This window comes from Candoia aspera, chromosome 1 (genome assembly GCF_035149785.1).
Source record: "Candoia aspera isolate rCanAsp1 chromosome 1, rCanAsp1.hap2, whole genome shotgun sequence".
Lineage (NCBI taxonomy): Eukaryota > Metazoa > Chordata > Lepidosauria > Squamata > Boidae > Candoia > Candoia aspera.
In genome coordinates this window covers 338,851,229-338,876,748 of record NC_086153.1, presented here as the reverse complement: position 1 = coordinate 338,876,748, position 25,520 = coordinate 338,851,229, and the positions used below count along the sequence as shown (strand labels likewise).

The 25,520-nt window shown below is 46.5% G+C and overlaps 2 protein-coding genes across 2 annotated transcripts; both read right to left on the bottom strand.

The window, feature by feature from the left end:
• Positions 1 to 15,765: 15,765 nt before the first annotated feature.
• On the bottom strand, positions 15,766 to 16,791 carry LOC134488608 (E3 ubiquitin-protein ligase RNF167-like). Its single transcript, XM_063291071.1, has one exon. It carries the CDS (start codon positions 16,789 to 16,791, stop codon positions 15,766 to 15,768), a length of 1,026 nt encoding a protein of 341 aa, XP_063147141.1.
• Positions 16,792 to 24,177: 7,386 nt separating this feature from the next.
• ZNRF4 (zinc and ring finger 4) lies at positions 24,178 to 25,089 on the bottom strand. The gene has a single exon (XM_063291070.1). The coding sequence runs from the start codon at positions 25,087 to 25,089 to the stop codon at positions 24,178 to 24,180; it is 912 nt and encodes a 303-aa protein (XP_063147140.1).
• Between the last annotated feature and the right edge of the window lie 431 nt (positions 25,090 to 25,520).

Here is a 25,520-nt window from a genome sequence, read left to right as displayed (position 1 = left end):
TTCAAGGATTGGGAATCAATGATATTTTACTCTGCTTCTTTTACATGCAATTTCTGCCCAGAGTTGATCATTTATTTATTTGCTAAATTCATTTTACTTCCAGCAAAAGAAAGGTGCATACACACCCTTTCTTCTTCCCTTTTGCCCCTACAATAGCAACCTTGTGAAATAGGTTAAGTTAAAGCTAGCCCCACATTCCCAGGGAGCTTCCATGGTTGAGGAGGGACTAGAACCCAGGTCTTCCCTCTCCTAGCCCAGCCCCTTCCCCACTATACCCGATTGGCTCTTGAGCTGAGAGGGAGGGACTGGCTCAAAGTCAGCCAATGAACTTCTGTGACTGAAGAGGGACCAGAACCCGGGTCTCCCCCCTCCTAGTCCAGCCCCTTCCCCACAACACCTGAGTGGTTCTTTGGCTGAGAAGGAGGGACTGGCCCAGACCCAGCCAATGAATTTCTGTGACTGAAGAGGGACTAGAACCCGGGTCTCCCCCCTCCTAGTCCAGCCCCTTCCCCACAACACCTGATTGGCTCTTTGGCTGAGAAGGAGGGACTGGCCCAGACCCAGCCAATGAATTTCTGTGACTGAAGAGGGACTAGAACCCGGGTCTCACACCTTTCTGAATACAGTCCTAACTACTTGCTTCCTTCAATGCAAGTGTGGGAAATCATATTAATTACATTCGCTTTCATCAGCTTGAATGAAAGCCGGTAAAAAAATGCAGGATAATTTTTGCATGACTCTTATTCCAATACGTGCCCAAAGATGTCAGAATCAGACTTAAGAGAATAAAGGATGTCCTTGATCCTGACATGCCTTCTTTCGTAAGGCTATTCTGCTGCTGGCTGCAATGATTTTAATCTCTTTTTTAAAATAGCGTGCAATGATTATTATCTCTTAAAAAAAAATACGCAAGCCAGATTTGCATTTAAAACTCAGCAAGCACCGTTGAATACTTGGATCTGGCTTCTGAGCTGAGAGTTGCCATACTGTGTTTGGAGATGTGCCAGTCTCAGGGACTGTCTGTGTTGCAGTCTTGCCCATCAAGTCTGGGAGAGCAGATTAGGGTAAGCGAAATCCATTTCCCTAATTTCTCGAAATTTTTTTTTCTCCTGCTGTGAAAGAAGCTTCTGTTTTTCTATCACATTCTCATACTTCCAGAATTTATTTTGGTGCCTTCCCCTTCCTTCTACAGGTAGTCCTCGCTTAACGACCACAACCGGGCCCGGAATTTTGGTTGCTAAGCAAAGCGGTCATTAAGTGAAGCTGACCTGATTTTACAACCTTTTTGTGGTGGTCATTAAGCAAATCACCATGGCCATTAAGTGAGCCACGTGGTTGTTAAGCAAATCACGCAGTTCCCCATTGATTTTGCTTGCCAGAAGCCAGCCAGGAAGGTAGAAATTGGCATCACATGACCATGGGATGTTGTGACGGTCATAAATGCAAACTGGTTGCCAGGCACCCAAATCGTGATCACGTAACCGGGGGACCATCATAAGTGTGAGGACCAGTCATAAGTCATAAGTGTGAGGACCGGTCGTAAGTCGTTTTTTTTTCAGCACCATTGTGAGTCCGAACCATCACTAAATGAATGGTTGTTAAGTGAGGACTACCTGTATTCTTTATGGTTTCTTTTGCGCTCAGCACAGAAAACTCTCCTTCTTGGGAGAATGCCGAAGATTACAAAGAAACAGTGCCGGAAATTCATTATAAAGAGCAAATATTAGGATAGTGGGAAGATTCAAAGGGGTGCTTTGCTTTGTTTGAAGGAACTAAGCTGCATGCTCACCTTGCTTCGAAGAGGAACAACCACACTGCTTTGCGTTGCTCTGCTTCGCAACCCTTCAGAGCCGTCTCCCTAAGGTGGTGGGTTTGGCAATTGTGACACGGCTACGCTGAAGGTCTTCCAGTTCTTCCGGTGGACAATGTAAGTGACAGTGAAGGCACCAGTCTTGGAAACACACCAGCCAGGATGGGGAGAAGAAGGCTGAGCAAAACACTCATCGTTCAGTGTGTGTGTGTGTGTTTTTCCACTCAGTTGTGTCTGATTCTTGGAGACTGCTGGACAAGTCCCTGCAGTTTTCTTGGCAAGGTTTTTCGGAAGTGGTTTGCCATTGTCTCCTTCCTAGGGCTGAGAGAGGGTGGCTGGCCCAAGGTCACCCAGCTGGCTTTGTGCCCAAGGCGGGACTAGAACTCACCGTCTCCCGGTTTCTAGCCTGGTGCCTTCGCCACTGCGCCAAACTGGCCGTCATGGTACTCATAAGCCACCCCAATCCCAAAGGGCTTCGAGCAGCATCCAGACGAAGAAAAACGACCCATAATAATGCAAACAGATCAAAATCAGTTTTGAGAACGGAACCAAGAACTGAGTTGCAGAAGTTCCAAACGAAATTCCCACTACTTGCCCTGCCGACATTAGAGACGACATCTCCAAAGACAGGTGAAAAACAAACCATGTTTATTGATGGTCCAGGACATGAAAGCTGCGTATCCCAGCCATGTAGGAACAGCTGGCCTTTCTAGGGCTCACAGAAATGTCTTCGGCGGATCCCCTTCTTCCTGCCAGAGGCCTGTACTAATCACTTGCTCAGGATTATTTACTTACTTACTTATTTATTTTGGGGGGCCCTTGTCAGTTTTTGACTCCTGGCAACTGCCTGGACTGGTCCCTGCAGTTTTCTTGGCAGGGTTTTTCAGGTGTGCTTTGCCATTGCCTCCTTCCTCGGGCTGAGAGTGAGTGGCTGGCCAGTGATCTTGTCCAGCTCCACCGTTCTATAATCCTATGAAGGTAAATACGTTGCTGTGTAAGTGACGTGGCTTCTAAACCTGGATTAGGACTGAGAAGATGCAGGTTCTAATCCCATCTCAACCACAGAAGATTCCTGGGGGATTTCAGGCCAGTGACTCCTGGCCTGGCCTACCTCACAAGGTTGCTGTTGTGTTTGGTGGATGCAACTAAGATCTGCCCAACACTGGACCAGTTTCCTTAGGGAGGGCCTCCATCTTGAAGAGTTTAAGAAGAAGATGGAGAGCCACCTCTTGGGGGTGGTTGTTGAATTGGTTTTTCCTGCCATTGCAAAGGGTCAGATTAGATTATCTTTGTGGTCCCCACTTCATTACTCTGCAAGTCTGTGATTAAATTATACCCAAAGAGGGTAGAAAAGCTGAGCACAAACAGGCTTTTGAGATTCTTCACCAAATTAGAAGGCAGAGAAATTGGGTAGCTGAAGCCTTGGGAAGTCTCCAGAGCAGGGTTTCTCTACCAGGTTTGAGTGGCACCCTCAGGTTCCCGAGAGGTCCCTGGGGGTTCCCTGGGAGAACACAATTTATTTAAAAGATTATTTCAAATTTGGGCAGCTTCACATTAAAGAGGCAAGTTTCATTCTTTATTTTTAGTTTAAGAACACTGTCAATGCATGCATACAGGCCTACCCATGAAATGAATATAATAATTTTGTAACGCCTGGCCTATATTTGAGCCTGAATGGGCAAGGATTCCCCGAGGCCTGGAAAATATTTCCAGGGTTCCTCCAGGATGAAAAAGGTGGAGAAAGGCTGCTCCAGAGGAAGGAAGGAGAAATTTGCCAACCATTTTTTAAAGGCAAGACCACCCCCTGCCTTCGCCCACTTACGAGCGCAGAAGCACCCCGATTGAAAAAGCCTCCTATGAAGAGTTTCTTCCAGGGAATCTTCCCTTGAAACTTAATGGAAAAGTCCAGGAGGTTGCAGGCCACTGTGATCAGGACTATACCACCCAAGACAGGACTCTCCCCTTTGGTCATCCCATCACGAAGTACAGAAATGCCCATTTCTCCCATGAAAATTCTTTGCGATTCTCTTTCCTTTTGCAAGGAACTTCAGAAGCAGGATGGGGGGGAAAGGTGGTAGGAAAAAAGACACAGGTGACTTTCTTGGCTCAGCATTGCAGAAATGTGGGATTTGGGACCTCGGAGGTCCATGAATGTGCCACCTTCCCTTTGCTTGGCAGTGACTTTTCCAAACGCCTCGCCCAGACACCCCTTACCTCCAGCAAGGCAGCGAAAAAAGTAGAGGGAATGCTACCTTTTCCCCAACTCGCTGATTCAAGGTGGCATTTGAGAGAAATGGTTCCCTTCAGCATAGCCGACAGCTAATTTGTGTAAAGTTTAATTACAGCAAACGGTAATTAACTGGCAGTGTGTTGCGATAGTAAAAGGAAGGCCATCTGTTCCCAGGGAAATTTTATCTTTTAGTCTCTCTCCTCCTCTGCCCCCAGGTTTTGGATTTAATAATGCCATTGCTGGGAGGGGGCAGGCAAGGGGGCATGACATCAGATGCAGTGACATGGGAGGGGGCCGTCCATCAGGGAAAGGGAGGGGCGATCACTGAGGAAGAGGAGGAAGAGGAAGGATTCTGAACTCTCATTTTGCAGAAATCAACTTTTTTCCCCCTGCTCCTCTTCAGCGTCCAGCCGGGTCTGTGTGGGCCACAGTCCTATGCACCCTTGAATTTGGTGGTATTTTCTAGCAAGCAGAGGCAGAGAGAAGAGAGAGGATGCTTTACAGCACTAAATGTTGAGCTGCTTTGGGAAAGCCCAGGCTTGTCCCTGGGCAAGTTGATGTCCTGACCGTGTGCAAAAAATGTCAGGGCCTGGGTCTGCAAGTAATGGCGGGTCCGGAGGCCAAGGGCAACTCAGAAATTGCTTTGGTAAGGCCCTGGTTCTTTTCATAATGGTGGGTGAAAAGAGTGATTACCCTGGGTCCAGTTTGAATCCAAGCTGGGGACAAATTAAGGCCGGGGGTGGTGGTGGTGCTGTCGGCCTTGCGGGATGATCCAGGTAGGAATCATGACCAGAGGAGCTAATTCTACTTTATTATAAAGCTACATTGACAGAATCTTGCAAGTCTGAAAGGACATTTCTCCCCCCTCACCTTTACAGCCCAAGAAACTAGGGAGGGTCCCTTCTGATGCTTTTGCCCCATCCATTATGCAGCTGTGGGCTATGCCGCCTCTTATCTGACCATTCCCTTGGCAGCGGCTCTTTGCCCCAGTCTCCCAAGATCTTTCCCACACACCGTTATCTCACCCTCCCCTTCAGACTCATCCCCCCTGTCTCCTTTACAGCCCAAGAAACTAGGGAGGGTCCCTTCTGAGCCTCTTTCTCCACCCATTATGCAGCTGCGGGCTCTGCCTTCCCTTATCTGACTGTTCCTTAGGCAGCATCTCTTCCACCAGCCTCCCAGCGTCTTTCCCACATACCATTACAGTGCCCTCTGTGAATTTCTCCAAGAGGAATATACATTTGCCCCTAACCCTCCTGTAAAGGAGATGGGGGAGGGGAGGACTGTACTTTCAGACTTGGCAAGATTCTGTCAACATAGGTAAAGATAAAGGTTTCCCTTGACATGAAGTTCAGTCGTGTCCGACACTAGGGGGCGGTGCTCATCTCTGTTTCAAAGCCGAAGATGAATTGTCCATAGACACTTCCATGGTCATGTGGCCGGCATGACTAAACGGAATGCTGTTACCTGCCCGCCGAAGCGGTCCCTATTAATCTACTCACATTTGCATGCTTTCGAACTGCTAGGTTGGCAGGAGCTGGGACTAGCAACGGGAGCTCACCCTGTCACGCGGATTCAAATCACCGACCTTCCGATCGGCAAGCTCAGCAGCTCAGCGGTTTAACCCGCAGCGCCACTGCGTCCCTACTCTGTCAACATAACTTTACAATAAAGTAGAATTAGTTTATCTGGTGGTGTTTCCTGTCTGGTCTACCTGGGAAAGCTGATAACAGTCTTGCAAGTCTAAAAGTACGATTCTCCCCCCATCTACTGTACAGCCAGAGAAACCAGGGAGGGTCCCTTCTGAGCCTCTTGCCCCATCCATTATCCAGCTGTGGGTTCAGCCATCTCTTATCTGGCCATTCCCTTGGCATTGTCCCTTCGCCTTGTCTCTCAGGGTCTTTCCCACATACCATTATGGGTGATTGGGGTATTCAAAGCAACCTGAAGCAACTCAGGTTAACCATCTGACTGTGGGGTGACTTTTATAGCTATTCCCACCCTCTCAGCCTGATCTGCTTTCCAGGTACTTATGAGCAGGGGCATCCATGGAGGGAGGGGGTCAAAAAAAGTCAGTGATGGCTGAAAATGTGCTAATGAAGCCCTGCCCCCTCTACGAAAAACACATGTAAAATAGGGCAGGGCTGTGATGTACAGTCATGGCTGCCACCTTGACTTCTTTGACCCCGCATGTGCCGGTGAGCATAAAAAGTTCTTAAAATAGGATATATGCTCCTTTGTAATCCTTGGCAAAAAGGCAGGATGTAAATATACCGGAAGGAATAGGGTCGTGCAGTTTCAAAAACAATTCAGAAGAAGTGCTTTGGACCCATGCTATCGACTCTAATGTCACTCTTCCGTCAGCCAGAATGGATGGAAGGCTCCAGTGAAAACATGAACATCGTTAGGTTGCTTGAATGAATAGAGAAAAATGCTGCACTCATGGGGGTTTGGAAGCACTTCCAAATATTTTTTGAAGACCTAGCCAATAGCACTCACCATCCTGTCCTTGGCAAAATATTATCTTGCTTATTATTCTGCTTTCTCTGGTGACAGCAAGAGAATGGGGGACATCTCTCTACTCCCTTCCCCTATTTATTTATATATTTACTCAACTTCTATGGCTGCCTGTCTCAAACAAGTGACTCGGGGCGGCAAACAATCATACAATCAATTAAAACCAGATACAAAACAATACATCAAGGAGCACCAGCCATTTAATTTCCCCAGTTCTCCTTAACTCTATCCACCTGTGATATTATGGCACCATATAGCCAATCCAGTTGATTGACAGAAGGCATCCCAAAGCCACATCAGAGTGAGGGCAAAAGCTTCCTGCTGTCTTTCTGAATAGGCTACGTAATTTTTCTCCTATTTTACAAAACTTCAAAACTCCTACTACTACTAAAACATGGGAGTGGGCATTTTGCAAAAGATGTCCTTACCTGTCCCCGGATCAATTCCAGTTTTTCACATTGTGATGGAAGCTCTGCCATGCTCTGCAAATGGATCTGCTCGGGAGCTTCACCCTACAGTTCCTGTTTAAAACTAAAACTGCTGTCCTTGATGACTGCATTTGAAAAACCAAGCTCATCTAGGCTAAAATGTTGTTGGGTGGTTTGTCCTTCATCACAGTGTAGGAACGTGACCCTTGTCTTCCCATGTTATCTGAACCAAACCCTACTGGGCATTGCATGTTATTTGAATGTAACAACCATGGGGTTTTTTTGCTTGGATTTAGGATTAAGTGTGAATCTAGAACAAGTGCATCCAGAGAAGGGAAGTGAGGTTAAGTAATAAAGTCTTCTTCAAGTCATGCTGAACGGGTGGAAATTTCATGGAGATATCCAGGTAGGTTTTTTTGGACAATAATATGGAAGACGGAAGTCCAAATTCCCTAAATGCACCCCATGACCTTTCCATCCCGTTGACCTCTTCTATTATTATTTTTTTCCTGACATCCCTGATCAGCCTACCATTATGGGCTTCTCTAGTGGTCCATCCTCCAAAAAACCTTAATTTTTTGCAATCCACCGATGCCTTTGCTGTATCTCTGAGGCAGTGTGCCAGTTCTTTCTTCCTTTCATCTCTAGATCTTCACTTCCCCCTCTTGGGAGCTCGCTGCAGATTTGCCATTCCCTCCCTCTTCCAAGCTGAGTCATGAATGTGCAAAGTGACTCAGCAGGAGCCTCAGCCACCATCCTCTCCCCCACCCCACCACCCCGCCCAACCATTTCCCTTGCTTCTCAGAGGTCTTTCTGGGAATCACTTTCCCACTTGAGGGTCTATCAACAGCTCCTCCTCCTCTTTGATGAATGGAACAAAGGCCGCCAAGCTTCTTGTTTCTTGAAAAGATCACTTGTTGGATGGGGATTTTCAGAACAGGCTCTTTAGAGGATTGATTTTTGAACGCCTTCCCAAGAATTGAGGCTGAAAAAATGGCTCACTTATTGACAAACTGACATCGGATCATTCAGCATGGCATCGCACCCTAGAAGTGAAGAGAGAGAAGGAGGCATTCAAGGATTTTCTTCCGGATGGGTTCATCCTCCGCTGTTGATGCTCCCCTGGCAACTGTTGCCATAGGAACGGCTGAGTGCTTCCTCCCACCTCTTTCTTAGCAAGCAACATCAAGAAGGGATCTCCATGCCTTCAGCATTGGTTGCCATTTTTACATTTTCCCACACTCCCTTGCCAAAGGTGGTTGGTGTGGGTAAAAAATGAAGGGCCACCAGTGGGAGGGAGAAGCTGCCTCTCTTCACAGAACCCATTTAACAAGGTTAGGCTAAGATCTAATGTCTGCATTCACACCACATGCTAAGCTGGGTTAGCTTTATACTTGTCATTGTGGGTTGGTATATAATATACACCAAGCCTGTTTCTTGCGCGCATGGTTCAATGTACTGTGCAGACCCAGAAATGAGATTCTTTCCATCACCAGGCTGAATGTGTTGTGGGAAGACAGCTGGTCCATATTGTAAGGTAAAGCTTTAAATTCAAATCAACCATCCATTTGATGCTTTCCAGCAGTTTGCTCAAAAAGAAGATTGAGGGAGGTCAAGAATCAGCATTCCAAAGAGTATGGGGGTAGGGTCTGAAAATCCATAGCTGAATGTCTAAGGCAAAATTGGAAACCCCTTTTCCTTCTCCATCTTCTCCTTGTCCTTCTCCATCTTTTCTTTCTCCATTCCTCCTCTTCCTCCTCTTTTTCCATCTTCTCTTCTTTTTCCATTTCCTCCTTCCTTCCTTCCTTCCTTCCTTCCTTCCTTCCTTCCTTCCTTCCTTCCTTCCTTCCTTTCTCCACCCCTTCCTTCCCCTCTCCATCCCTCCCTTCCTCTTCCCTTTATCCTTCCCCTTCCTCTTCTGCTTCCCTTCCCCTTCCCCTTCCCTTTCTCCTTTCCCCCCCCTCCCCCCTGCTCCCCCTCCCCCCTCCCCCTCTCCCTCTCCCTTCCCCTTCTTTACATTTTTAAGAGTATTGAGATTTGAGATCATCTAGCCCAACCCCTGCCCAGTGCAGCAATCCACTACTGCAGCGTCCCCGACAGATGGCCATCCACACACCCTGCACAGTGATCCAAAGGCAGTCTCTTCCATTCCTGAATGGCTTTTGCTGTTAGGAAAGCTTTTCTGATCATAGAATCCAAGAATGGGAGGGATGGAAGGGGTCTTGGAGATCATCTAGTCTACCCCCACCCCCATTCAGTGAATCCACACCTACTGCATCCCTGGCAGGTGGCCATGCGTCCTCTTTCTGAACAGTTCCAGTGAATGAGAATCCACCACCTCTCTGAACAGCTTCCACTCTTAGGAAATTCTTCCTGTTGCCCAACTGAAACCTACTTCTAATTTAAACCCATCATTCTTGTCTCCTGAACAATCCTGCCCCATCTTCTACCTGGCAGCCCTCCAGATACTTGAAGACAGACATCATGTCTCCCTGTAGTTCTTTCTTTCCCAGGCAGCCCAAGGTCTCCAGCCGTTCCTTGTAGGGGCTTTGTTTGACCAGTAATTCTCTCTCAGACAGTCTGTCCTGAAACCAGACCTGGCGATACCTCCATACAGCAGGTTGCACTCTGCTTGTGGGAGAATTCACCTTGCCTGTAGGAAACAACAACATCTAGCCAACTTTCTCTGATCCTGAAAAGCCGAGCACAGTCAGAAGTCATTTGCCCTTGGATGGGAGACCACCAGCAGATCCCAGCACCATAGGCTAGACTGAGTAGTCAGAAAAATACAACTCTGAAGAAGCCATTGGCAAAACACAGTGGTAGTTGCCATGAAAGCAAGGTGGACTATCTAGGTGGTTACCCATAGTGAAGCTCAGAATGAGAGAGACTTTACTCTCTTAGGGCTGTGTACATCTCAACATGGAGCTTCTTGCCAGAAGAGTGGATTAAGGATCCCCATGACCACCTGGTGGCCAGCCTCCAGCAATCATCATGAATTCACTGTAGGGAGCCATGGAGATGACCTTGGAGAAGGCATCCAGAAGCCATTAGGACAACAACAGGTGTAGAAGAAGCGTGAGTTCAGCCCTGGGTGTCCAGAAAGTATTAGAAAAAGACTCAGACTGGCTGCCCCCAACTCCTGGGGCATCAGAGGGAGGGAAGGGAAAACACAGGCAAACTCGCAAGATGCTGTTACTGGAGCCCATCTCAATAGACTTGAGTTCTAATCTTCTTCTGTTTCCTAATCTGGTCTGCCTGGTAGGGCTGACATTGACTGATGATGGACCATCAAGTAGGTGTTGATTCTGGGTGACCACATAGATAAGACTGCTCCAGTGCAAAGCAACCCTCATAGCTAGGGCAAGCCATCATCTTTCTAATTTCCTTTTATTTCAGCCAAGTTTCAGGGTACATGATGTGAAATTTCACTTCGATTTGGAGCTGACCCATCTTTTCCTTTTGGCTGTACCCAGCTCCTTTGGGGAATAGAACATCTATTGGCTGGTCACTCAAAGTTCTTTTGGGACTTACATGCTCTGGAGCTCAACCACCTTGCTGTTCAAAGACCTAAGACTGAAGCAGGGCTTCTGACAGGCACCCCTGTGTCCACACGATGGTACCTTTAAGCTGGTTATGGATTGAAACCCATTTCTGAGTTTGCACAAGACAAGAAACCACACAGCCATGAAACAGGCTTGGTCCGCCCAACACAGTAGGCACCGATAAGCTAACCAAAGTAAAAGGTTACAACTAGGCAAGCATCTGCTAGATCTTCTCCCTGACCTGATTTAGTGTGTTGTGTGGACACAGCCCAGCTGAGAATCCCAACATTCTTGGTTGCAGCATCCATGTGGTGGGGAAGAAGGGAAAGGTAGAGCCCAGGATTACAAATCAGCATGGCAAGTGGGATTTCCAAGAATCACAATCCCAGCCCATCGGGGGGGTTCCAGGTTGGAGAAGAATGGTTGTTAGTTCTGGGAGAAGACTTGGATTGGCCCAAATTGTTGAACTGTACCCAGGTTGGTTAGGATGCCAGTACTGGTGATGAGCAGAAATAAATAGAAACTCTATTTCTATTCAGTCAAATGAAAGGTTAAGCAGTGTTTCTCAACCTTGGCAGCTTGAAGATGGGTGGACTTCAACTCCCAGAATTCCCCTTGCTGGCTGGGGAATTCTGGGAGTTGAAGTCCACCCATCTTCAAGCTGCCAAGGTTGAGAAACACTGGGTTAGAGGGTTGGCTTGTTCTGAAGAACAGATGTGACAGTGCCAGCAAGGGAGGAAAGCAGCCTTTTGCAATATTTTTCACACCTGGTTTTCAAAGCTATTTGGGGCTCCTGTGTGCATGGCGCATTCTCAGGGACTGAAAAATCTACCCCTTTCCTGTCAGGCACAAGGCGTCAGGCGAGACCTGGTTTCCATCTGGCAAAGAAGCTGAATCCAATGAGTCAAACTGGTTTAGGAAAATCGAACTGATTCCATTTGGATTCCTGAATGGCGTTCTTTCATTGCACCCGAGTCAGTTTTCTGAACAAAATTAGGAAAAGTTGTTTTTATGCAAATATCCCGAAGGCCAAATCTATTCAGTTGGGGGTCCAATTTGACCTAGTGCTCCACGTCCAGATTTGATTCAGAAATCCATTCCAAGATTCAATCAAACCACGGCCAAAGCTCCAGATAAAATCTTTGCACAGCCCTGCTACCAATCAGCACCTGATTAAGCATGAGACCTTCAGCATAATGTTGCCATATGGAACACCTCTTTTCCAATTTTGGCATTTCTGCGGCGAAAGATCAGAAGACCTCCCCATCTCTTTCTTCAAGTTATTTCACACTTTTTCAGGATCTTGCATTCTCTTGAAGTTTATTTGATTTATTTATTGCGTTTACAGTATATCTGCTGCAACCACACAACTTTAATTCTGCTCTACCTACCTTTTGAGGGCAGTACTGTAATGCCAGCTTGGTTGCCCAAGAGTTGATGCTTGGAGATGGAATTTAAATAAAAGATTGTTAGCATGTGGGAACAGGAGGCTGGTCATCCAACCAGATCGAGCGATGAAAAATGTTTGTATGGAGCTGACCATTTTTCCAGCAGTTAAACTGAGTGTAGTAGTTAAATAGAATTGATGAGATGCAAGATAACTTTGAATACTTATGCCAGATGTAAGGATGAAGGCTTTCTCCCACCTTTTCTGACTTTGATAATATAGAAATGGTTTCCAGTCCCCCCCCCCCCCCCCGTCCTTTCTGGGAAGTGTTTTGACTTCCCAGGCTAGCCCCCAGACCTGGGATTTTCTGCTTTCCCAGGAACTGCCCTCATCAAGGGATGGACTAGATGACCTCCAAGTCCCCTTCAATCTGAGTTAATATGGCAGATCCTCCACTCACTGCCAAAGGAGATTTGAGCAACTGCAACTCCGGTCTGCTTGTCTCTCTCCCACTTTCTAGTCCTTAAGCATCAAAGCTGCAAGCTGATTAAGGCCTGCTCTTTGTTAAAATGTTTCAAGAGAAAATGTAGAAAGAGCTTTTTTTTAACTAGAAAGATAAGGATAAACTGGAATAAGTCTAAGTTAATTGGCTAAGTCTTCTCCAGAAATATGAAGACTTCTTTTCTCTTCTCTCAATTTTCCTTTCCCTCCCCTCCCCTTCCTCTTCCCTTTCCACCAAAAGAAGTTTAATCCAATGGATACACCAGCAACGCCAGGCTTTTCTTTCTTTGATCCTAAACTGTAAATAGTCTGGAGAGATTTAAGGAGTTTGCCAACAAAATTCTGCATCAGCGAATTGACTGTCAGAATTGTGCTCCGGATGACTTTAACAACAATTTTCAGGGGGAAATAATGAAAGGATGGAAAGCAGGATGGCCCGTTTGTCTTTAGCCTATTTCTATACTACTGTCGCCGAAAAGTTTTTCTGGGGCACTGCAAAACTAAATGAAAATTAAACTTTAATACTGAGATAAACACTAAAACAGAAGACACAATATAATACAACTCACAATAGAAGGAACAGTTCATATAATTTTAAAGCTGGAAGGGAATCTTTATTTTGCTTTCCAAACTGTTTACATATCCTCAGTCGTAAACCCTGCTTCTAAACCAGTTTCTGAATCTTTTCCAAAAACATCCACACACACACTCAAAATCCATTTATACATATCATCATGAGTTTTTCTATATGCTTTTCTCCATAAGATATATGCATTTTATATAAATTCTTCTCCAAAAATGCTACTGTCCCTAAAGTACTGGTAATCCTCACTTAATGGCCACAACTGGGACCAGAATTTCGGTTGCTAAGTCAAGCGGTCATTAAACAAATCTGACCCGATTTTACGACCTTTTCCGTGGCGGGCATTAGGTGAACCACGTGGTCATTAAGCCAGTCATGCATTTCCCTGTTGAGTCCCTCCAGTGGGAGGAGATGGGCGGTGACAAATTTGATAAATAAATAAATATTGCTTGCCAGAAGCCAGCCGGGAAGGTTGAAAATGACGATCACATGACCACAGGATGCTGAGACGGTCACAAAGGCAAACTGGCTGCCAAGTGCCTAAATCGTGATCACGTGACTGCATGGACGCTGCAACAGTCACAAGTGTGAGGACCGGTTGTAAGTTTGTTTTTCCAGCACCGTTATAAGTCTGAACCATCACTAAACAAATGGTTGTTAAGGAGGGCTACCTGTATGCTTTTTATATGCAGCTTTGAATCAGAGAAATACATCCCAACGGTTGGGGAAATGCAAAGAGGAAGGGAAGGGAAGGGAAGGGAAGGGAGGGAAGAAGGAAGGAAGGAAGGAAAGAGAAAGAAAGCTGGAATTGGGTTGAGTGTGATCATCCTACCTGTTTGGAAACTTGGAAATGGCACCACATAAGCTGCAGAGATGCCATAGGGAGGAAAGGATGTCCTTGTATCTGCATGGCTCCGGGATGGTGGCTAATTTCGAACACCCTGCCCCACCGCTGCAGTGGGAAATACGTATTTCCCCCTTTCTAAGTATGTGTTAGGGATGTTTTATGGCGTGGTTTTCTCGGTGCCTGAGGAAGGGGAGTGGGTTTGGAAAATACAGTATTGCAAATTTAGAACATTTGCGCATTCTGCCATTCTCTGGCAAATGGAAACCCAGCTCTTCCGGTCATTGTCTCTCCCTTAGTGAGCTCAGAGGTAAATTTGGTCCTGAAAGTGATCCACTTGTCAAGATTTCCAAAATCTAATCCCTTTGCCCTTTTAAATAAATCTGGTTAGAAAGCCCCTGTAAGAATTGTGTTTGGGGGGGTCTTCTTTCCCTATATTAGTGTTTTTCAACCTTGGCCACTTTAAGAATTCTGGCTGGGGAATTCTGGGAGTTGAAGTCCACACTTCTTAAAGTGGCCAAGGTTGAAAAACAGATATGAATGTTGTCTGTTACCTCCTTAAGTGGGCAGAACCTTATGGTCTGTCCCCAGCACTGTTCAAATAAACTTGGCTCAAGAAGATTGTGTGGTCTCCACTCATAAAATGGATCATGGGGAATTTTTCTCTTTCACTCATAATGTCATTTCTATGTCATATGAACTCAGCCATAGCAATCTGTAAAAAATGGTTCCTAGCTTGGTGCAAACCCTGAATATGTTGCCCTCACCAAGCATTCAGGGGATTACTTAAATACTTGTTGAAAATACTTTTTTAGAATCAAAAGTTCTGCATTTCTTCTTGTCCAAGTTTACGTCAGCGCTTGGCAGCTGCCAAGTGCAGATTTCATGCCCCAGACAGAAGCATTTCACCTTCATGTGGATGTCAACCAGGGCTGGATTCCTACACCAGGGTAATCCCCAAGTCTGAATGAACCACAATAATATATAATTAGTTATATTATAGATAATCCCTGGTCCATTACTTTAGATTGGAGATCAAATAACGTGGAGTGAGTCTACTCCATTTCCTTCTTAGACATGTTTGCTGGAGATCTGTGGATAAAATGGCTCACATTTTCTCCAATTTGGACTTCTAGGATATAGTGGATTGAAATGAAGAACCTTGGAGGCCTACAGCAGTGTTTCTCAACTTTGGCAACTTTAAGACACCTGGACTTCAACTCCCAGAATTCCCAGGCCAGCATGTGTTCCTACACTTAGGCTTCTCGAGAACCTTTTTGATTCCACTATGTGGCAATTTTATGATCTGCACTGTGACCCTGATTACTTGCCCGAGCAACAGTATGGTGACCTTACAACTTCACGAGGTGATCAGGCAGACTGAAAAGAGGAGGAATTTTTGCAGGGGGATGCCCGCAAATCATGTCCAGAACCCAGGAAAGAGGAGGACAATATTCTGTTTGACCAGACAATGCCAACTCCCCTCTCATCTGGTTCTGGCTCCCTTGCCAACATTTGACTGCTAACAAACTGCAAGAGTCAGACTGGGCCGGACTGAATAAACACTTTCTCTGTAATGTCCTGATGCGCATCACAAGGGGGGTTATCACCAGAATTGTTAGGGTTATTCTTCGTTTTGAGCCACCAACGTTTGGGCAGCAAAGTCCTAAAGATGTCCCCCACCACCCCACAGTATCCCGACTCTTATCGCTTCTCCCTTGAGACGGCTGATGGATTTTCTGTTGCCAGGCTGATCACAGTAGGATGTTCGGTGGCCAAGGCTGAAGGGGTTTCTGAACAATATGGATCATTAGAAGTGTTTTCACCTTCCACAGGCAACCAGCTCTTTCCATCTATCGCTATAAGTGTCCTCTTCTGGCCTTCCACTTTGGTTCCTGGCCTTTGTCCTTGGGTCAATTTTCAGAAACGGGGAGGATGCGGCCGGGCAAGCAGCAGACATGGCTGCAGGTTGGATATAGTGTGTTCCGTGCCGGCCCACAACGTCCAAGCGTTTTCTCTTGCTCCGTCTTTCCATAACCTCAACGCCTGTAGACGGGTGACCACCATCACCTTCTGCATGCACAGAGGGCAGGTCTTGCATCTGGCCTGGGTGATATGCCAGAGATCAATGCATCTGCTGTGAAAGGCATGGGAACAAGAGAGCACTTTCACACTATCGTATTCCATATACCTGTCCAAGCAAATGGCACATTCTTGGTATTTGGAGCTAGTAAATGAAATACTGACTGGTTCTCTCCCGTGATCTCGAAGACGGCGGTTCCTCTTTATTCTTTTCTTGCACCAGGATAGATACTTCTCCGTGAGCATTGTGGCAATCAAGGCGGCAGACACTGAAAGGCAGAAAATCCAGCAGGTGTGAAGCATTGCAACCTGTGAACAGGAGCCAGGTAGCTGGATGAGACACTGGCAGGGATTGCTGGAATCAAGACGGGAAGTCGTAGGAGCAGCTTTCCAGGTGAAATGGAAATTGTCAGGCATCGGGATCGCCGAAAGGACTTTTCCAGAGCGATGCAGATGCCGTAGGATCTTAGACGTCTCTTCTGCAGTTAACACAACTGGGATGTGAATGTGCCACTTGGCACCTGGCTCACGCATCATGTCCTCCAGCATTTGGGAACTCACATTGTACACAATGGCAGCATGGAAACCAACTTGCTGGGCATAAAGGACCTTCTTGGAGAAGGAACGGTTGTTCTGATGGAAGAGGGCCACAAAGACAGAGGACTCTGGTGGCCCTTTGATGCGATGATAGATGCTCAAGGGCTTCACCTTAACCCAAAGCCCCAGGAGTCCTTCTGGGGGCAGCAGAGACCAAAGAAAAGCTGGTAAAACCCCAAGATCTAGCAAGGTAGAGTTATGATTGCAAGTGGCATGGATGAAAGCCTTTTTGGTGATGACCTGGAGAATCAAAAACGGAGTAACCATGTGCCAAAACAGTAGACATGGAATCCTCATGCTGGTTGAAGTTCCTGGAGGTCTTAGTGAGGGCTTAATCCTCCCTGAAGGTCAGCAGGGTAGATATGCATCCAAGGGGAGGAAGGTGACGCTCTAGAAAAGGAGCTGTACCCTCTTGTTGGCGGAGTTTCCATAGATTCAAGAGCAGTGGGTGAAGCTGACACATAGATCTGGTCCTTCTTTGTCCCCTCCCCTCTCAAAAGGCGTGGTCTGGTGGTTGCTGCCAAATGATTTCTCTACACTTCCTCCAGATGACCTTCAAGAAGTTTCTCCAGCATGTCCTTTATGACCTCATCCTGCTGCCTTTCCCACCATTTCTCCCTGGCTTCCCCTACCTCCAATGGCTTCTGGGAGCTAGGTAGCTAAGCTGTGGCAACTGGAGGTGGTAAACGTCTTTGGGGAGAGTTAACTTTATGGAGCAAAGTTCTTCCACCACTGGTAACCTTCAACAGAAAAGAATTCCATAGATGAAGAAAGAAGGATCTTCTCCTTCTCCTTCTCCTTCTCCTTCTCCATCTTCCCCTTCTCCATCTTCTCCACCTTCTCCACCTTCTCCTTCTCCTTCTCCTTCTCCTTCTCCTTCTTCATCTTCTCCTCCTTCTCCATCTTCCCCTTCCCCTTCTCCATCTTCTCCATCTTCTCCACCTTCTCCATCTTTTCCTTCTCCTTCTCCTTCTCCATGTTCTCCTCCTTCTCCATCTTCTCCTTCTTCTCCACCTTCTCCATCTTTTCCTTCTCCTTCTCCTTCTCCATATTCTCCTCCTTCTCCATCTTCTCCTCCTTCTCCTCCTCCTCCTCTTTCTCCTCTTCTTTCTCCATCTTTCCCTTCCCCTTCTCCATCTTCTCCATCTTCTCCACCTTCTCCATCTTCCCCTTCCCCTTCTCCTTCCCCTTCTCCTTCTTCATCCCACTGGAGAAGTTTCTTTATTCTTCTTCTCCAAGGACTACTGGAAAGGTGGGAAGCCAGGCAGATTGCAGAGATGAGTGTGCAATGAGAGGTCCTTCATCTCCATGCTCCTTGGTCCAGGCATCAAAAGATGAGCACGAGAGGGTCACAGTCCACCTAGAAGAATCTCATTCTTTTCTTCTTGGAAGAAGCTCTAGAGCTATTTTGTCTTGGCAAATGGAATGAGTTCCGGTTTAAAGAAAAATGCAGGAGAATCTCTATGTCGAGCAATTTGGAACTCTCCTGACGTTGGCATCGCTTGCCCAAAAGGATGGAAACGCAATTGATGGGATTTGGCTCACGGTGCCAGCTTGCTTCCATCACAAACTGGGGGCGTTTTCCTTGCACCAAACGATCAAGGCTGCAAAATTATCTTGGAAAGATGGTAAACACCGCAGAATGAACATTGCTATGCGAAGCCTGAATTTTTGCAGCCTCCACAGTTGTGAGAGGATGGGGGGGGGGGGGGTGGAGGGAGAAAGGGAAGGCATAGAAGGAAATATGGGTGGTAAATCCCCTTTCGACTCCTGAACCTCTTTCCTCATCATGTTCCCACCCAAATTAGAACCCTCTTGCCCTGCGGGGAGTGTTTGAGTTCATAGTTTAACAGTCTGGCACTGCTCCCAGATTACAAAAACAGGCTGAGTGGAAATAACTGAATACGAAATGCATTCACAGGAGCAGGTGCATTTCAGAGGAGGACCAGAGGAGGACTCAAAAGTGCGTTGAATGGCATTGGAAACAAACAAGACATCCACCATCAACTCCTGGTGACTTCACCAACATAGCTGTGTAGTTTTCTTGGCAGCATTAGAGAAATAATTACCATTATCTCCTTCCAGCCAGTTTCACTTATGTCATTGGGATCCCCTGGTGGTCTCCTTTCCAAGCATTAACCAAGTCCAACGAAGGTCACTCGGGGGCTGCCCTTTTGCTGGGCCCAGTGCAACCATGTTGTTGAATGATGGGTTTTCAGCTTTCTGAACGCACAATAAAAGGATTCACGAACATGAAGATGAAAACAGTGGAATGCCGTTGCAATACAAGCCCTGCCCCTTTTCTACACACCTTGGAAGGTTGGTGCGCAATTCAAAAGGGCTGTTTTGCAATGGGGCAAATGCTACTTTGGTTCTGTGGATAAAAGCCTGCAATCTTGCAGACACACCACTCCCTTTAGCAATAGGGGGCTAAATGTGGGTGGGGGGTGGGGCTTGTGAAGGTGTCCTTTTGCCATAGAGGTAGTCCTCACTTAACGACCACAATCAGGACCGGCATTTTGGTTGGTTGCTAAGCGAAGCGGTCATTAAGCGAATCTGACCCAATTTTATGACTTTTTGCGGCAGTCATTCAGCGAATGCTGTGGGTGTTAAGCGAACCACATGATCATTAAGTGAATCATGCAGTTCCCCATTGATTCTGCTTGCCAGAAGCTGGCTGAAAAAGTCAAAAATGTTGATCACCTGACCATGGGACACTGCAACAGTCATAATTGCAAACTGGTTGCCAAGTGCCCAAATCGTGATCATATGACTGCAGGGACGCTGCGACGGTTTTAAGTGTGAGGACTGGTCACAAGTTGGTTTTTTCAGCACCCTCGTAAATCTAAACCATCACTAAATGAATGGTTGTTAAGTGAGGACAACCTGTAGCTTCTCCACTGTGTCATTTCCTCCCATGGAAGAGAAAATGGGTGCCTTCCTGACCCAGTTTTATGTAGGCACTAAAAGTCCATTTCTTTTAATTGCATTTTTAGGGCCTGCACCCACCGCATTTTCCAGGGGTTAACAGGGAAGGATTGGTGCCTTGTAGGAACCCCTGCCCCCAAAGAGGTTAATTGATCTAGTGGCTTAAATTAAATCCCCAACAGACCTAGCTGTTGATTGACTGATTATGTGCCATCAAGTCAGTGTCAACTCTTAGTGGCCAGCTAGACAGATCTACTGCAGGATGATCTGTGCCTAATCTGATCCTTTAGGTCTTCTGACTGTTTGGCTTTAATTTAACCCTGTGCAAAACTAGGTCTTTCTATCCAGAAAACCACATGCATGCAGGGTTAAATAAATGTTATGCAGTCAGTTGGATTGTGGGAACACCCACACCTAGTCAATTAAACCAGATATTTGATATAAACCAAGATTATGGCAGCCAGCTTGACTGATAACTGGCAAACACAGGGAGAAAATGTAGAAGCAGTGAAAGACTTCGTATTTCTAGGTGTGAAGATTACTGCAGATGCTGACTGCAGTCAGGAAATCAGAAGACACTTAATCCTTGGGAGAAGAGCAATGACAAATCTTGATAAAATAGTTAAGAGCAAAGACATCACGCTGACAACAAAGGCCCGCATAGTTAAAGCAATGCTGTTCCCCGTAGTAACATATGGCTGCGAGAGCTGGACCATAAGGAAGGCTGAGCGAAGGAAGATGGATGCTTTTGAACTGTGGTGTTGGAGGAAAATTCTGAGAGTGCCTCGGACTGCAAGAAGATCCAACCAGTCCATCCTCCAGGAAATAAGGCCAGACTGCTCACTTGAGGGAATGATATTAAAGGCAAAACTGAAGTACTTTGGCCACATAATGAGAAGACAGGACACCCTGGAGAAGGTGCTGATGCTGGGGAGAGTGGAGGGCAAAAGGAAGAGGGGCCGACCAAGGGCAAGGTGGATGGGTGACATTCTAGAGGGGACAGACTCGTCCCTGGGGGAGCTGGGGGTGTTGACGACCGACAGGAAGCTCTGGTGTGGGCTGGTCCATGGAGTCACGAAGAGTCGGAAGCGACTAAATGAATAAACAAACAATTTGATATAGGGTTCAACAGGTTGGACAGGCACCAGAGAGACTCCTGTCCAAAGAAGTCAATTAATTCAGTCAGTTAATTCAAATCACAGAAGGTCTTTGAGTACTAGTCCCTCCCTCTCAGCTCAAGAGCCAATCAGGTGTAGTGGGGAAGGGGCTGGACCAGGAGGGGGGGGACCCAGGTTCTATTCCCCCCTCAGCCACAGAAGCTCATTGGCTGACCTTGGGCCAGTCCCTCCCACTCAGCCCAAGAGCCAATCAGGTGTAGTGGGGAAGGGGCTGGACCAAGAGGGGGGGAAACCCAGGTTCTAGTCCCTCTTCAGCCACCAAAGCTCATTGGCTGACCTTGGGCCAGTCCCTCCCACTCAGCCCAAGAGCCAATCAGGTGTAGTGGGGAAGGGGCTGGACCAAGAGGGGGGGAAACCCAGGTTCTAGTCCCTCTTCAGCCCCCAAAGCTCATTGGCTGACTCTGGGCCAGTCCCTCCCTCTCAGTCCAACCTACCTCAAAGGGTTGTTGTTCTGAAATGAAAGGAGAAAAATGTAAGCTACTTTTAGGACCTGGAGGAAAGATGAGAAAGAGGTTGAACCTTTCATCCCTAATCATTGCTGTATTCTATAAACAGCAACGTTGAGTGATGCGTCTGCCAGAACCACCAGTAAGTTCACTTAACAGGAATAGTGGCTATTGTACAATGTTGGTTTATCCCACACTCAGTTTTTATTTGTTGCAATTTTCATTAAGGTTCATTTCAGGCACAGATGTGGATCTGACCCCATATATTTTAAAACTGAAAGATTTGAAACCCCACCCCACTTCCAGCCCTCTTATCTTAATCAATTTCTTCATCCAGTGGATAGTTTGCGTAACTGGGATATACATGAATGCTGGTAATAATAAGAAGAAAAATAAGAAGAAAAACAACCAGGGGTGGTCCCAACCGTTGTCCTGTAATCTAGGGTAGCATTTTGCATCCACGGTGACATCAGAGGTGTAGGATGATGTCAAGTGAGGACACTGTTTAGGTAAAAGAACAGATAATATTTGGGGAAAATTCTGCAAAGTAGCTTTCAAGCTACAAAGTGACAGGATTCAAGGGTTTTTCAGGGAAGGGTGTCTCCCAAGCAACTTTACCCGAGCTCTAAATTCACATTCGCTTTGGGTGGCATTAGAGCCACGCAAAATGCCGCCATGGCAAATGAAGTAACCACAGGAAAAGAATAATTTGCCTACCAAAGCCCACTCGACAGACTTCAGATGCAACAGACAATAGTTTAGTTTCACCCCTAAACTAAATCACAGATCTGCCCAGCCATCCAGAAAAATGGACATAATTCATGTCATTTACAGGAATTTACATCATTGGCATCGTTGCAGGATTACTCAGGTGGCCTAAAACTATGCAAATGTTGTAAATTAATCCTGTAAATTCACATTTGGGGGTCATTTGTCTCCAATTGCTACCCTCCCACAATTAGTCCAGGCTAAGTTCTGTTCTGTTCTGTTCTGTTCTGTTCTGTTCTACTTTGATTTGCTCTGCTCTGCTCTGCTTTGATCTCAATTTGTATGGCCAGCCATTTTACAACAGCCACTCTGGGCAGCTAACCCAGAAATTTCAAGCTAAGAACAGTTGAAAGACCAGATTCCTTGCTATAGCAGTTTGAGAAATTCTGCATGCTGATAGACAAACCCAAGGCTTCTATCGTCAACAGTAAGACAATACCCATAAAGCTCCTCAATTTTAGAACAGTCATAGTTACTTAGTGAAGGAGAGTTAATAAAGATAAGATCAAAGCAGGAGTGTTTGTAGGACAGTGTTTCTCAACCTTGGCCACTGGAAGATGTGTGGGCCTCAAATCCCAGAATTCCCCAGCCAGCCATGCTAGCTGGGGAATTCTGGGAGTTGAAGTCCACACATCTTAAAGTTGCCGGGGTTGAGAAACACCGCTATAGAATGTGGTCATGGAAATCAAGATGGCGGATGCAAGTATGATCAAAGCTCCGCCCACTTTTAGGTGCATCGCAACAATAAAAGCTTTCCCCATAAAAAAACAGGCAGAGCTTGATTGCACCAAAGTGGCTGCCATCTTGACTTTTTTTGACCATACTCTGCAGGCACCCCTGGAGCAAGGAAAAATAGTGATATTGACAGTTTCAGACACCACCCACTATACCTTTGGCAATTGGTCATTCAACACAACGAAGAAGAAATTGGGGTGGGATGGGCGGTAATAGAAATTTGAATAATAATAAAATAAATAAAATAAATAAAATAAAATAAAATAAAATAAAATAAAATAAAATAAAATAAAATAAATAAAATAAAAGGAGAATGACTAACTCTAAAGGATGAATTAAAATGGACATGATAGGTATCTGCAGCAACCTGAAACTGAGTTATTTTGGGTGCCGGGCCCTTTCCTACCCCCCACCCCCACCCCACTCCATCCCAGATGCAGCAGCGGAACAATGCTATTAAGTTTGGAGATGTTTTTTGGTATGATCATAAACATTTGAAAACCACCCTTCTACCTAAGGCTGGGCTGACTCTTGTTTGTTTTTGGCCCTCCAAAATGTTTTGCCCTGCCAGTGAGTTTTGCCCACTGGTCGGTTACATCTGCTGATTTCAGCTGTCAAACGCTGCCCATCCAATAGGTTGGGCTTATCCGTTGATGGCTGACAGTTACATCTGCGAACCTAGGCACCCAGGCCATAACCACCACAAGGATATCAGCCAATTGATTGCATCCATGGTGGGCCAAAACATTTCGGCCATGAGATTTGGACACTGGTAGCAGGCAAAAATAGAACGAGAGTCTCTGGGATCTTGGGAGAGGCAGCCAGGAATCTTGAAATGTTGCAGGAGGGCTGTAATAGACTTGGGAATGACCTTGGGAGACAGGCAAAGAGCCTCAGGCTAGAAAACATCCTACAAAAGATAACCAACTCAGCAAAAGGTGACTCAAAAGATAACTCAACAAACTCAGCAAAAGATAACTCAAGAAGAGAGGGGGGGCGTGGGAAGTGTCTCAGAAGGGACCCTCCTGAGTTTTCCAGAGAGTAAAAGGAGAGGAGGGGAGAGATGTAATTTCAGAGTTGCAAGATACTGCAACCTTACAATAAAGATAGAGCTAGGACTCCTGGTGGTGGTTCTTGTCTGGACTACCTCGAAAGAAGATGTGTGGGCTTCAACTCATCTTCAACTCAAGGTGTTTACGAGGAAAGGAATGCGAGGGACTGGTTGGGTTTCTCAGATCCTATCCAGCCTCTGGCTTCAAATCAAGACCCGCACTGGTTTCTGAACCTCCTTCTCTATTTCAAAACTTGTTACCCCTCCGTTCAGTTCATCCCTTCCAGCAGCCCTCTGTGAGATGGTGATAATGATGGTGATGCTGATGATGCTGATGATTCTCAAAAAAGCCAAGAGACAGCCCGATGGATCTCTTGACCACATCTGCACCCTCCCCTTTTCTGATCATTTAAACTCCAAGTTTCAAAAAGACAACAGGGACAATGATCAAGTTTGGGGAGAATTGTGTTGTTTCTCTGGCCCCACCCTCCCGTTGGATTTGGATGTCCCATCTCTGTTTCTGGTCAACAGCGTCCCTGTCACCTCCCTAGATTGTGCTATTAACCTTCTGTTTGCAGATTGGACAAGTCTTTCCAGCTGTGGGTTGGATGAATAACCAGGTGTTGATACAGGTGGTGTGAAAGACATGGGTGCAGGGAAGAATCCTCAGCAGGTCACCAGCTTCATACTCGGCCATGCAGATCACACACGGGTCATACCTGTCGCCACTTTTGAAGATCTTCACTCGGATGCCTTGGCTGCGCTGGCCCCATTTCTCCCAACTGGCCAGCAGCAAGAAACTGGTGCCCATGCTGAGGCTGATGAGCACCCCAAATTTAAGGAGGAATTTGAGGAACAGTTGTTGAGTGCAGTAACCTGGCCAAATTGGAAGGTGATGCAGAGCTGGCTCCCAAACGGCGGCCCCTGTTTTGTCCCAGCAGTGATTGTAATAACCCCGTGGCACCACAACCATAATCTGGGCATCCTTTGCTGAACGAACTTGCCTTCTCAAAAGTTTCGAAGCTGTCCCCCCGATAAACAGTGATGGAATAACAATCTGCAGTCTTCTCTCCTCCATCTTGATGGCCATGCTCACCAACAAATCAGAGTACAAGTTGTAGATAACAGCTGCCCGGTACCCAGCTTCCTGGGCATGGAAAACTTTGAGGCTGAAGGGACAGTCATATCGGCGGATGAGGGCAATGAAGCCAGACGGAGTCCTGTTGGAAGCTGGGACTGCTTTTATTGGGTGACAAGCATTCGCAGGCACCGTTTCAACAAGGTAACCCTTGAGACCAGTTAGGGGGACTGGTGGACCAAAGCAGGCTGAGACTGCTTTAAAATCCAGACAGGAGTTGTTCTGGGTGTACACCAGATGAACGAAGGGCGTGGCCAAGGGAGTCTCAAGAAACAAGGAAAAGACTACCAGCAGAGGAAGAGCTTCAACCAAACACCACATGGTGGAGATCACCTTCTGCAGACAGAGTCGATGGAGGATGGCAGAATATCTGGGTCTCACCCCCTTGGCATTTTGGAGATCTGGTTATGGAGCTGTTGAAGCAGCCTCAACAGAGAGATGGTCTTCCGGAGCAGAATGCAGATGTCTCCTTCCTTGGAACTGGCTCTTGGAATCATAAAAAGTCAACTTGTGCACTCAACCACACTTTCCACCACAGGAGCTGTAACTCCCACCCACTACAGATCTAGTCGTATGAAACTGCCCACTCCCTTATGACATCACTATCTCATCGCTTGGGCTACTATCTCTGAGTGGTAAGTAGAGAAGATGCCACTTGGGTGCGTGTGTACTTCTGCGTGAAAGAGAGAAGGTCACAGAGGACCTTTCAGTAACTCAGGAAGGCTGAACTGGGTAGCGGAATACCTAGAATG

Bases quoted from the DNA above. Each gene is read 5' to 3' on its own strand.
- LOC134488608 (XM_063291071.1), bottom strand. From the start codon at position 16,791: ATGGTTACTCCGTTTTTGATTCTCCAGGTCATCACCAAAAAGGCTTTC.
- ZNRF4 (XM_063291070.1), bottom strand. From the start codon at position 25,089: ATGTGGTGTTTGGTTGAAGCTCTTCCTCTGCTGGTAGTCTTTTCCTTG.